Here is a 13,749-nt window from a genome sequence, read left to right as displayed (position 1 = left end):
AGTTCGTTGTAGGATAAGGATAAATCTCTAAGACTTAAAAAAAATAGAACTATATTTTGAAAAAGGAAATTAATAGTAGTCTTAATATTTCTGTGAGGTTTTAAACTGAATTTCAATCTTTGTTACAGTTACATCATTTTGGGGGAGAGATTTTATGAGGGTGGACCCAATTTGAAGTTCATAAATTTGTGAAAACTCACTTATCTTTACCTGAAATCTTCAGGTAGACTCTGCTTTCCTAATTACACCTAAAGTAATGCTGAACCTTGAAAATAACCATGATTTTCTTTGTCTCGCCTAGAATATAATGACAGAGAGTTTTCTCACCACCATCTTTCCATGCGGGCAGACGACAGACATTCCGGCACATGGCCACAAAACTATAAAAATAGTGTTCCAGGCTCTCATCCGACTTCTTGTCCAAACGAGAAATGATGCGGAACTGCGTCCAGTCAAAAGTTTTCTTTTCTTGATCATAAACAACACCAAAGGACGACACTGTTCTGTAGAAGTCTGCTTGTTCTCGCCTTGTCCACCTGAGATATAATCGGAAAGGGAGAGTGACCTGTTTCCCCCATTTCTTTAAAAAACAAACAAACAAACAAACAAAAAACCCAACAACTAAATTATTGAACGTCTCCTAGAAGAGCCCATGAAGTCAAAAAAGCAGATAGAGCTGGTTTGTCTATTTTATTATTTTCATTTAAGTTAAACTGGGCTGAGAGGTTAATAATGCAAACAGTCTATCATCCTACCAGCACCTCCAAACCTTCTAGCTCTTTCTTCTGATATTTACCTGTCAATTTCTAAATCAGGTGTGCATACTTGTGATCTCTTGATTCATCAGTTTTAGAAATTACCTGGTTAACTTCTTCTACGGGAAATAAAAGTTTTTAAAATCTCATTTATGCCTACATATTTTTCCTTATTTTTCCCTTCTGTATGACAACCTAGAATCACAGAATCCTGGAGGGGCCTTCCGGACCATCAGATTCACCTCCTTCATTTTACAGACAAGAAGGGAAGTGCCTCCTGCAGCCACACACCTCCTCTGACCCCCGTCACATGTCAGCTTTTTTCCTAGTTATGTAGGCCGGTCGCCCATTTCAATTATATTCTCTAGGACACAAAGGTTCTCTAGCCTTTATATCCTATAGGATTAAGATAATGACTTAAGGGAGTTGAACTATTACACTCCACTATAGTCCTTATGAGGGGTGCTGGATGCTCCACCCTCAGAGGGAATGAGATAAGCAGTAGGGTGAAGGGGGCAGTGGAAGAGTGAGAAACAGGGAAGAAGGGGTTCTGGTTCTCCTTGGAACTGTGAAAGAAAGATGGGAGGAATGTTTCCCTTGAATCACCAAATTTCATAAAGCCAGAAGGAGTGCAAAGAAATAACTGAATTTGTGTGGTGTTCTTTTAATTCACTGGGTGTTATATCAGAAGGACGGATAAAAAGACTCAAAGAACTGCAGCTTCATTCATTTTTCTGGTGACATCATTCCCAGCCGGTGCTGGCATACTGTAGACATTTTTAGCTTAATCGTCAGATGGGCAAGTAGCTCCTGGCAATTTATTTCTTCCCTCTAGACTGGCATGTTACAGTACTTATTGTTCTCAGAGGCTGGCAGCTATAATAAGACAGCTTCAATGTACACTATTCACTCTGCTGCTAGAAGAACATGGTCTGATATCTGCCTTTTGTCACCTTTACCCAGCATGATGTTTTTAAACCACATGCCCAGAGACTGGGGTCCAACTTAGGAAAGAGGGTCAAGCTGGAAAATCATAAAAGTAGGAACTATAAACAGACGGTGTCCTAGATCTCATCAGACTCCCGAGTCAGGGCGACACCACCCTCACAGTTGGAGGCTGGATTTAATTAATTCTGGAGACCACCTAACTTCAGGTGAGAACATTAAATATACACCTGCCCTGCGGCTATCAGTGTCCCCTTTTGTCACCTTGGCTTTTACCTCTTTTGGGCCTCCTTGTTGATGAGGTCCATTTCGGTGGTTCTCCTGAACATCTCCTCCTGGACCCAGTATCCTTGGTTACCTGGTCCCAGAATTTCAGGTCGGCAAACTTCCTTGCGGTTGCAGCGCTGGTAAATAGTGACCAGCCGTCTGAGACGAGCTGTGAGTGCAGAAGAAACTGGCCAGGGCGATTTGTCTGGGTCGGAGCCATCCTGGGCTTCAAACATCAGTGAGGATATTAGTATTTACAAACAGAACCAAAACAAAGATGACTCAGTAACTTAATCAGCTCGGGAGCTGGGCATAGCTGGAAGGGCGGCAATTTTGCTTTGGAAACAGCTTGAGGCTGTGGTTGGCGGCTGTTTCTCAAATACGAACGTGTCTGCTTGTGGGGGCAGAACTTATTTGAGGACGCTGCTCCAGGACAGGTAACAAGCACCCCCTCGATGGCCTTCTCCACAGAGAACTATGGGCTTTTGTGTAGCTGAGCCTCCCAATTGCCAAAGACTCCGTTAAGTGTAAATTCAGAAAAACAAACCAAAAAACCCAAACTCAACCAAATGCCCCTAACCAGACCCGTGCAAATAAAATTAAACTAAAAAAAAAAGTCAATAAAACCACAATTCTTTTTTTTTCCTCTCATACTCCATCCTGATTTCACGTATTATTATATTATCGTTGATTTTGCATTTGAATTTCAGTGCGGGTGGAGGAAGCTTGACAGAGCCATGTTAAAGCTCTCATACGACACTAGAAGAGTTTGATGAAGGTCAACTTACTTGGCTTTTTAAAAGAGCCTCCTTAAAAAACAGCATTTTTATTACGTACGGACTCCACAATAACTATAAACTGAGGTCTTACTTTGCTTCGCCATCAGAAAGACACGAGTCTCACCTGCCCGGCTGTCATCTTTCTTTTCACTAAAAATGCCATCGCCTCCATCACTGGAACTCTCCTAGGGAGAAATGGAGCCATGCCATCAGCAATACTGCAGCTCGAAAGACAACACCTCAGACGGCCCCATGAGGAGCAACCACGCACAAGAGACACCTCTTACCCGTGAGCACCTCGAAGACTGGAATGGGCCCTGAGGAATAGAGCTTGGTTGTCCACAGTTTTAACAGAGCCAGAAAGCAGTTTATGTAAAACAAGCACGCCCTCCCCCAACTCCGGAACCGTGCGGAATGATGCCGCCTATGTGGAATCGCGGCTTAAAGAATGATGAACGTGAATGTTCTCCCTGGCGATATTTTATAAGCACTATTTTAGCTGTGAATTTAAATATTTGCTTTACCATCGTCACTTGCAATTTGTCATTCGAAAGGTTTTGCTTGCATTTTTGTTGTGAAAAAGTATCACGCTCATGTTCATTATGGTTAGCTTACTTCACAGCAACAGACGCTATTTCCCTAAAACATGACTGCTCCAGGCATGAGACCTGATGGTGCAAAATCTCAGGAATTTAAAATTAAAATCATGATCTGAGGCTCCAAGTGAAGGTGGAGTCATATCACAGACCCAGAGCTTATCTAAGTTGTAATGTTTGTCAGACCCGCTGATGGATTCCTGTATGAACCCCGTCTTTTAAGTTCCTTATGTATAAGACGCGTGGGAGTTTGGGAATGGGAGAGGAGATAGTGTTATTTTTCAACTGGACTCCATTTTTAAGATGAAAACTTTTTTTTTTTTTGACTAGTATCTTTTGACCTGAACGATGAGAGAATAACCCCAGGATTCGAGACTTGGGCCATGCTATTGCACAGGTCAGCAAATTGTGGCCTGCAGACTGTTTTGTGTGGCCCTCAATGTAAAAATAGGTTTTTCACTTTTATAGGAAAGAAGAAAAAGAAAAAGGGAAAGGAGAGAAGGAAGAGGGAGGGGGAGAGAGGAAGACTATGCGACAAACTGCACACGGCCCCCAGGCCTAAGGTATTTACTGTTTGGTCTGTTGTGGCTGCCGCCTGCTGGACGAGCGCACAGCACAGGGGACCGGTGACCCGGCTACGGTGGGAATGAATGGGCACGTACGACTGGCAATAGTTAAAATCCAAACCAACCACTCTTTTGGGTCCCATGGACGGACCCGAATGAGAGAACTCTGAAAGGGCGAAGAGATTCAAGGGTGCATTTTCCGAATGTATTTCTTTCTCACCGGAATAGTGAGAATATGTAACATGACCAAATGCATTACTCAAGTGCCATGCGAAACCCTTCACATGACATCTTATTTAGTCCTCAGATCTGCATCACGAGGTAGAACTATTACTACCTTCATTTCACAGATGCAGACAACAAGCCATAGAAAGCTGCCGTGACTTGCCAAGGTCACACAGCCAGCAAGTGGCAGAGCTGGGTTTCAATCACCGTTGACTGATGAGAGCCCACACTTTCAACCACCAAGTTACAAAAAAAGAGCAAAAAGAGAGTCCAGGTTAAACATTTGTTTTAAAGAGTGAAACATTCAGAATCGGAGAACAGCAGTTTAATCTCTTCCTCGGCCAAGGTGTTTCCTGCCATCCTAACGTCAGTGAAGAGTGGAAACCTCAGGCTGATCCACGGTACCATTCTGAAGTGGCACTTAAATGTGCCACCTCATTATCTCCACTGTTTAGGTAGTTAAAAAAATAAGCAAAAAGTAATCAACCATACTTTACATCCTTTCCTGCCATAGAAAACATTTTTGAATATCCTCACAGTATCCACAGAGATCCTTTGAATGCTGAAATTTGTAATTACAGACTCTTCCAGGCAGGAATGTCCCATGGCCTGTAAGACGTGGGAGGCAGGTGCCAGTGCTGCCATGCTCTTCATTATGACATATGAGTGGCTGCGGGGGGTATCGCCATACCCCAAATCCACAGGGGTGGCACCCAGGTTTCCTTTCCAGTGTATCTAAGTTTCTGTTGGTGCAGTTAGTAAACATAAACGGCCCTAAGGCAAACTCTCAAGTAAAGAAAGATTCTGGTGCCTTTTTCTGAATCTTGCTCTCTCTCGGAGGCACTTCCTCTCTCTAGAAATGACAGAATGGAGAAGACCTGCAGCCCAGTGTCACAATCTTAGTTCATGACCATTTAACATGAGTGTGCGGTGTGCTACAGCAGTGACAGACTGGGGTCACAGGAAGCACACGGAAAGCCCAGCATGTGATGTATGTAGTTGAACATTTCGTATCTCAAGTTCTGCCGACATGAAGTAATCTGAAACGTTCGCCTTAGAAGAAGTATGAACCAATCGTTTCAGAGTGAAGGGTCCCAGAGAGCGCTGACAACAGGAAGTCAAAGGAAACTGGTTATGGCATGCAATGCCACCACCTTGAGAAGGTCTATGGTTTGGAGTCTGCTCTCTGGCCTTAGGCAAGCTGTTTCAATCTCTCTCACGCTCATTTTTCCATTTGCAAAATGGAGGAAATAATACTTTACAGGTGACTGTGTGACATAAATGAGTCAATTATGTGAAGTGTGTAATCAAATGCTGGTACAAAGCAAATGCCCCCCAAATAATAGCTGGGACTGAAGAAATACTTGTAAGCAGTCCTGACTATTAATCACTCACTCAGTTTTCTTTCAACTAAAATGTATACTCTAAGGAAGGCTTCATAACATGATAAACAGCAACTGTATCAGCAACAGAGGTCTACCGAGCGAGACCCAGATAAGTGAGCTGCCAGCTACTGTACTAAGTACTTTATGTGTATTTTTCACTTATTCCTTTATAATGAGGATTTTAGACAAGAGAAAATTTCAGAATGGGAGGCTGATAATCTTGTCTAATATTACACGTAGTTATTAAGTGGTGAAGATGGAATTCAAACCCAGAAGGTCTGACTCCAGCGATGAACTCTAACTGCTGGGCTGTACTGCTTGCCTCTCGTGGGTGGACGACACACTGGGCTGATCAAAAGCACAGTCAGCACTGCGAATGACAACTCCATGCACATCGCTTCTCCACTGGGGGACACGGGGCTCTGTTTGCTTATCTGAAAACACGCAGTCCAGCATCCCTTGCTTGTGGCTGCTCCACCAGGCTGGACTGCCTCCCCCCTATTTGGTCTGGGCATAGGTGGAGGTGGTGGCCACGGCAGCCCAGACCCTTGTGGACCTCAGACTGAGGGCATTCCCTCTACGCTCTTATGAAACCCTAGGGCCAACAAAACAGTGGGCAGCCGTCTTTTCACATTTAGCAAACAATGAATGTCTCTGGAGTGACAGGAACTGTGCCAGGCTCAGGGGCTACGACAGTGCAAGGGATGGAACCCTCATCCTTCTAGAGTCCACAGTCTGGTGTTTTTGAAAGACATGCAGTATGATGAGTTCTCCTAAACACAGTGGGAAACAAGAAACTGCCACCAACTCTAGCAGACCCAAACCGGGGAGGGGGAAGGACATCCAAGAGATTATTTTTGAGCTTCATATTGAAGGACAGACACATAGCAGTTCGCCAGGAAGAGAATATAAGAGCTCTCTGTGTAGAGGAAATAGGAGGTACCTAGGTGGAGTTAAAAAGATGCCACAGTGGTTTTCATTTTGCAGGAAAATAAAGCATCCTCCCACTCCTGCATGAACTTCACATGGAAAGTAAATATACACCAAACGTCATTAACATAAAACTCAAAGATATTATGTAAAGATCACAGGATTTAGAAAAAGATGTGAGCAGCATAACACTGCTCCTAGGTCCTCTAGCTGGTATGACTTTTTGGGCAGGTGACTTAAACTATCTGAGCTTCCTCCTCTCTAGAACGGGGATAAGAATAAGGCCGGATGGGGAAGTGTGCTTTGTAAGCTTGGGAGTACTCTACGTTCAAACGTCGCTACTTGAGTTCAGACAACCTTCAATCTCTTAATTCACAAGAAAAGGATGATTTTTCAGTTTCTAGCCACCCCGTTCTAACAATGGGATTAGGCCATTTTAGGCATTAAATTTCCCTGTAAGAACTTCCCCTACTGCTCACTGTGGATATGACTTCATCCCCTTTTTATATAGACTTGTTTCAGAGGCACCTGCAGTAGAGTAGGGACTCTACAGAGCAAGGACAAGACACGCTGATTACAACGTGACCATATGCGTGACAGCTGCGCCATTACTTACTCCTATTTGTTAAAAGGGATGTCAATCTTTTGATATACTAGGTTTGATAGAGAAGATTTCCTTCATAATTCTAGGCTCCAGACCATTCCAAACACAAGTAAACTTTCAGACTAACTGCTTCAGAAGGCCTCTGTGGGTTCACTGACTCCTGCTCCATCTGAAATCTGTTATCAATCAAAGTTCTATTGGTATTAAAACAGAGAGAAGGTGGGGGAAGGGAGTAAACGAGATCATCTCCAATGTCCCTTTTAATTCTAACATTCTAGGATTCTCTGCCCGTCACATTTTACGATGACAACTGCTACCGTGTGCTCTGGACGTCACCAGAGCAGCGAGGGGTCTGGAGGCGTGATACGAAGGCAGAGGAACTATGGACACTGCACTTGAAATGAGATTTAAATACATCGAGGTAGCTAGGTGGCCTCGAGAATGTAAAATTCTGCTTGAGAGGAAAGAAAGAATAGTTTTTCTTTGCAGTATCAGAAAACTAGACAGAATCTATGGAACCAAATGGAAGGCAGCACGCTCCTTCTCTTTTTCCCATGGACTTCGGAAGTACCTGAACCTACCTGGAATGATGCCCTGACAGTGAAGCTGTGGAGGGGACGGAACACTCAGAGACCGCTCGGGACACGTGCTAAGGCTCCGTGCAATGCTAAGATTCTGCCACTCTTTTTATGCCCGGGTCTGTTTAATCCAGAGAAAGCACCCTAGTTACAGATGACAGGCTCCTTGGGATTCTTTAACCCTGCTTGTTGATCTATCTGCGAACAGAACTGGGAGAAGGAAACACCCAACCAGCGTCTTCGGCACAGGAAGTGTGGGGTGGGAGGGGTGTGGCCGCAGGCCTGGTTCAGATGCTGGCTGTTCTGCATTTGTTATTTTAGCACATGGACTAGAAGTCAAGCTTAATCTGTTATATAATCTGTCCACCTCAAAATCTGGGGAAGTTTCTCCATTCCATCTGCATTTGATTATATCTTGTAGCCCGGGTTTTAGGGATTTGAAGAGCAAAATAAATAACACAGATATTAATTTTATAAGTATATAAAAATATAGTTCCAGAGGAGTTTTTACTTACTATCAGGAAACTTAAGTTATTTTATAAATCCTGCCACAACCCCTTCAGTGCCCAGAGCTCTCCAAGATCAAAGACCAACCGGCTAAGCATCTAAGCTTTACTGCAAACAGCTTGCAGCCCGCCTGGCCTGCAGACGACCTGGTGGTTGCCTTTTCACAGAAGCTGCTGCTGCGAGGAAGGCACATATATGTACGAATAAAATGCTTATTACTGTATTGACTATGAGAAGAATACTTTATTGTAAAAAAGAATATCAGAATACCTAGAGAATATCGAGTCTAAACTCCATCTAATCTAGTAGCTGTGAGAACTTGGCGAAGCTCTTTAACTTCCTGGCCCTAATTCTCTCAGCTCTCAGATGAGGGCAGTAACGTCGGGTGTTTCCTATGCATGGCTGAGGTGACAACTGACTGAAACGAATGGAAAAACTGCTTTGGAAAGAGTAAGGTTCCACATCAGTCTAAGGTACTGGAGTTCTGTAGGAAAATGCACCTGAATTCCACGCCAAAGAAGTAACAGTATAAGCAAGGAACCAGAATGGCAGCACTTGGGATGTTAATCGTCAAGACCAGAACCCAACTTCCTTCAGGTCTAGGGTCTCAAGCTTCATGGAATCTACTGCTTCTCGGACCCTGGGTGATATATGGAAACATATCTTTGAAAAATAATTATTTCCTATGTTGGAAAAGTGATGTCACTGTTACTGTTACAGGAATCAGGACTGATGGAAGCCAAAGTAAATACAACACATTCTCTAAACTAGAACCAAAAGAACTGACAACTTTAGGTGGTGATTAGGAGAAGGCGAGAGATTATCCTATCAATTGAGTCAGCTGAGGACAATGCTACAGTAACCTCCACGACCCAGAATCCATGAAATTCTAACAGATTCACTCGGCTCCTCAAAGCCAGAGAAAATACAGTCAGATGGTGCTTAGGTCCTAGTAATGTTTTAGTCTGCTTATGCAAAGTCTCAGAAACTTATATGAAAAATGCAGTGCAGACTTCTGTTTCTGGGTGGATGTACATTTTCCCCATTCCTCACTCAAGTACAACTAAAACCCCTGAACATTTAAATAGGGCTTTATTGCCTTATATATCCTAGACATGGAGGGAAAAAAGCTGGCCACTTCCCTGAAAATGCCAAATGGTGCAGATGGGAAAAAAAAAAAAGCCACAATAAAAGCCTGCTCTAGCAAAGGACCAGGAATAGGGCAAGTTAGAAACACACAACATATTAAAATAATACCTACCATACTCTAGTGCAATGACATAGAAACTGTGTCTCATGACACCCATACTAGCTAGCACAGGCCGAGTGGGGAATCTAGACTTCTAGCTTCACGAGGCTGTAAAAGGGCATCCATTCTCCCACTAGGGTAGTGTCAAAAAGCCAATAGGGAGCTGGGACTTTCATCCCTGATAGTAAGGAGGTGGCCGCTCCCACTCATGGTGTTAGCAAAGACCACGTGGAGAGCGGACCTTCTATTCCGGACCAATAGTAATGAGAAACACCCGCCTCGAGGATCATCGGGGGCTGGCTGGGAACATGCATTTCTAGTCCCACCTGGTAGTAACAAGGCGGTGCAGTCCCCACTCACTGCTCCCCAGCAAGACAGGTGCATCAGAGGTAATCAGCTAAAACAAGTTTTAAAAGAGATCCGGAGTCTCACAATATAATAACCAAAAAGTCCAGGTTTCACTCAAAAATCGCTTATCATACCAAGAACCAGGAAGACCTCAAAATGAATGAAAAAAGACAACCAACAGATGCAAATGCTGAAATGACAGAGATCTTAGAATTATCTGACATAAGAATTTAAAGGCGTCAAAGAGAAATTTTGGATTTGAAAAATACAATAATCAAAAAAACAAAACAAAAACCTCTCAATGAACAGGCTCAACAGCAGTATGGAGGAGAAAGATAAAAAATTTAACAGAGCCTTAGGGACCTGTGAGATTATAACAAAAGATCTGACATTCACGTCATTAGAATCCTGGGAGGGGAAGAAAAGGGCTTGAAGAAAAATGGCTGAAAACCTCCCATACTTGGCAGAAGACATAAACCTACAGGTTCAGGAAGCTGATCAAACCCAAACAGGATGAACTCAAAAAAATCCACACAAAAAACTACCTTAGTTCAAATTCTTGAAAACTAAAGACAAAAAAAAAAAAAAAAAAAAAAAAATCCTTGAAAGCAGCAAGAGAGAAGACACCCTGCCTAAAGGGGAAAAACAGCTTGAATGACAGTAGATTTCTCATCAGAAACAATGGAAGCCAGAAGGGAGTGGCACAGCATTTTTCAAGAGCTAAGAGAAAACTGTCAACCTGGAATCCTATATATCTAGTGAAAACATCCTTCAGGAATGAAGCGGATATTAAAAAATTCTCAGATGAAGAAAAACTAAGAGAACGGCTACTAGCAGAACTACTCTAAAAGAAAGGCTCAAGGAATTTCTCAAAATAGAAAGAAGAAACCTTGGAAAACAGAAAGAACACAGTAATAAATATGGGTAAATACAGTAGCCTCGCCTCTTAAATTTTCTAAATTATATTTAACAGTCATAGCAAAAATTATAACTTGTCTAATATGGTCCTAAAGTATGTAGAAGAAACAGTTAACACAATTATATATAGGGAAGGGTAAAGAGAAGAACAAAGAAGTTTGGTTTCTACACTTTACTTGAACTGGTAAAACGATGATACCAGTGGAATGTGATACATCATATATATATAATGATATATCTCGAATAAGCACTGAAAAGCTACAAAAAAAACCAATATAAATTAACAGAGAATAAAAAATATTCAAATAACCCAGAAGAAAGCAGGAAAGAAAACAGAATCAAAAAGCAGAGAAAACAACAAAATGTCAGATTTAAGCCTTTATATGTTAGTAATTACATTAAATGTAAATGATCTAATACACCAACTAGAAGTCAGAGATTGGAGTGTGTTAAAAAAATATGATCCAACTACATGCTGTCTATACAAAACTCATTTCAAATACAATGATAAAGGCAGGATGAAAGTAAAAGGATAGGAAAAGTTGTATCATGCAAACATTAATCAAAGGAACCTAGGAGTAGCTATAATAATATCAGATTAAGTACACTTCGAAGCAAAGAAAACTATCAAAGACAGAGAGGGATATTACAGCACGACAACAGAGTCAATCTACCTGGAAGATACAATCCTAGATGTATATATACTAAACAACAGAGCTACAAAATATTTGAAGCAAAAATTGATGGGAGAAACAGACAAATAATTATAGTTGGAGAGTTCAAGACCCCTCTCTCAAAAACTGAGGAAACTTGACAGAAAATCAGCAAGGATACAGAAGAACTCAACAATGCTATCAACTGAGAGACTCCAAGTGACATTTATACAACATTCCACCCAACAAAATAGCACACGTACATAGCAAAATTGGTGGGACATAACTGAAACAATGATTAGAGGGATGTTCTCATGATGGGAACCTGGATAAAAGGCACACAGGATCTCTCTGTACAACTGTACCTAAAATCTACAGTTATCTCAAAATCAAAAGTGTTCATTAGAATAAAAGTGCAACGCAGTCTGTATGGTGACAACTTTCATAATGAAATGTCGGGGAAAATGCAATGCAATTGCAGCAAGGCAATCAAGTTCCCCAAGACCACCACTAAGATGGATTTCCCTCTCCAAGTTGAAGATGACCAGCGCAGCACGTCTGACTCACCGTTGCTTTCTGGAGGCCATCTGCTTTGTCTTCAGCATTGTCTTCTTTATCTGTGTTGCCTCTAAATAAAAGTAAAAAGTAAAAAAAGCATCACACACCACCCAAGAGCTATTTGACAACCAGGAAGCTTGCAAGAAAACCCCCTAAACTGCAAAGCAAAGAGAATATTAGTAGATCTTTTCCCTATAGGCCTCAAAATTTTGTTTTTTCCAGTGTCACAACTTCCATGGGCAAGGTCCTTCATTGGATTGAGATTTCAGCATCTACTCGGTGGAGAGGCCAGCTTTTCAACAAATGGTAATTACTACACATCGAGAGCTATCTGAATACGTGGCTCTGATAAAAGACTCCAGAGGCTGACGGCTGTGCACGCCAAGGGAGTCCCGATGTGCCGACCCCGTGATCGCAGGCGAATGACTCTTCACACAGTCACTTACCCTTGGCAGCAGTCACTGCCTTGACAGGGAGCTCTGCTGAAACTGCCAAGAGAAAAGGACATTTACCCTCTTTCCCGTCAATCACTTGCCTCTAGGTTAGCTGCCTAGTGCCTAGCTGCCTAGTGAGATTAACTATTGCTGATGTCTATGTGTTTTTCATGACTCCTTTGAAAAGTGACTTTGAAGCATTCCCGTCTCAGTATTATCCTTGCCTCTCAGATCCTGGAGGCAGGAGAACTTCCTATATTACTGCTTAACCACAGAAAGAAAAGCCACCCGACAAAAATAAACTCTACACTATATTCAAGTACCTCACCCAGGTAACGTTTTCCTTGACCCAGTGAATCTAACAATAGTGACACCAGTCACTTGGGCATTTGTTAACATCTCTCTGAATGAGTATTATCAGCTCGTAGGAAACACCTTCGGGGCAGAGAATGTTATGGCAGCTAAAGTGTTTATCGGGGGTTACGGACAGATGGCAAGTACACTGCACTCCCTCCTCGGCCTTAGCAGGTGGTCAGGAGCTCCTGGCATGCCACGCCCTCACATCCAGGCCTGGCCACAGCCCTAGGCAATGCAAGGCAGTATCTACAACTTTTGGGGAGATCAGGTCAAAAGCTTAGCAAACACAGGCTAAGAGATACATGTTATGTTTTCCATCTGTCTGTTTGTCTCTGTCTATCTGTTATCTATCTATTTATTTTGGAGAACCAGTTTTTGGCTGTTTATTTAGCTTTCCTACAAATTCACACATTTGGAAGTTATGCCAAGAGAAAATAAAATTCAGCCAAAGAGGATGCTTCCGTTTTTTTTTTTGTTTTTTTTTTTTTTTTGCATAAAACCCAGGGACAATGCCTAAATGCCACAGTAGTGGCTCCTAAATCCACCTTACTCACAGACCAGCAATCCTTAAATAATGCTGGAATTCCATCTGAAAAACTGGAATTCCAAAGTCAGGAAGCCTGTACCTGCTGTACCTTCTCAGCTTTCTGCCAGGTATGAGAGGTCTGAGTTCTTCCTCGAAAACCCTCTGACCAGAGAAGAGATGAAGGTGGTGGGCAGCTTGGGGAACCCATGAAGAACAGGACTTAGTATTTGGTTCAAAGTGCTTAGAAGTCAAAGGAAAGGTCTGAGGTGTCACAGGATGTAAACAAAGCGACTCCGGAAGACCATTCCAGCACGGCACAATTAAAGGGAGACGCCAGACTGTGCGGAAGAAGCCGTGAGTGTGCTGGACGTGTGTGGAAGGGGGTCACAGATCCGTGGCATGACTCGTCACATCACAGTTGGCTTATGCAGCTCCTCACCTTTCGGGAATGTCTGAAGTCCCATCCGTAACACCCTGTTCTGCAGAAAGGGACTTCTCGTCTGGCATCCCAACTTTCTCCAGGAAGCACAGGGCTGGGTCTGCTCGCATGGCATTGTACCGCTCGTACC

The 13,749-nt window shown here is 42.7% G+C and overlaps 1 protein-coding gene across 6 annotated transcripts in view; it reads right to left on the bottom strand.

Moving 5' to 3' along the window:
- Positions 1-13,749, bottom strand: part of CHD6 (chromodomain helicase DNA binding protein 6) — a 167,138-nt gene that overhangs the window by 19,526 nt on the left and 133,863 nt on the right. For all 6 annotated transcript variants that reach the window (XM_016137564.2, XM_016137565.2, XM_036229398.1 and 3 more), the window contains 5 exons: positions 13,620-13,749; positions 11,873-11,933; positions 2,871-2,931; positions 1,977-2,193; positions 328-536 (listed from right to left, as the gene is read on the bottom strand). In XM_016137564.2, the coding sequence (XP_015993050.2) occupies positions 328-536; positions 1,977-2,193; positions 2,871-2,931; positions 11,873-11,933; positions 13,620-13,749 (678 nt within the window). The remainder of the gene's footprint in view (positions 1-327; positions 537-1,976; positions 2,194-2,870; positions 2,932-11,872; positions 11,934-13,619) is intronic.

Source organism: Rousettus aegyptiacus, unplaced genomic scaffold (genome assembly GCF_014176215.1).
Source record: "Rousettus aegyptiacus isolate mRouAeg1 unplaced genomic scaffold, mRouAeg1.p scaffold_m13_p_12, whole genome shotgun sequence".
Taxonomy (NCBI): Eukaryota; Metazoa; Chordata; class Mammalia; order Chiroptera; family Pteropodidae; genus Rousettus; species Rousettus aegyptiacus.
This window is presented reverse-complemented; position numbering and strand designations above follow the sequence as displayed.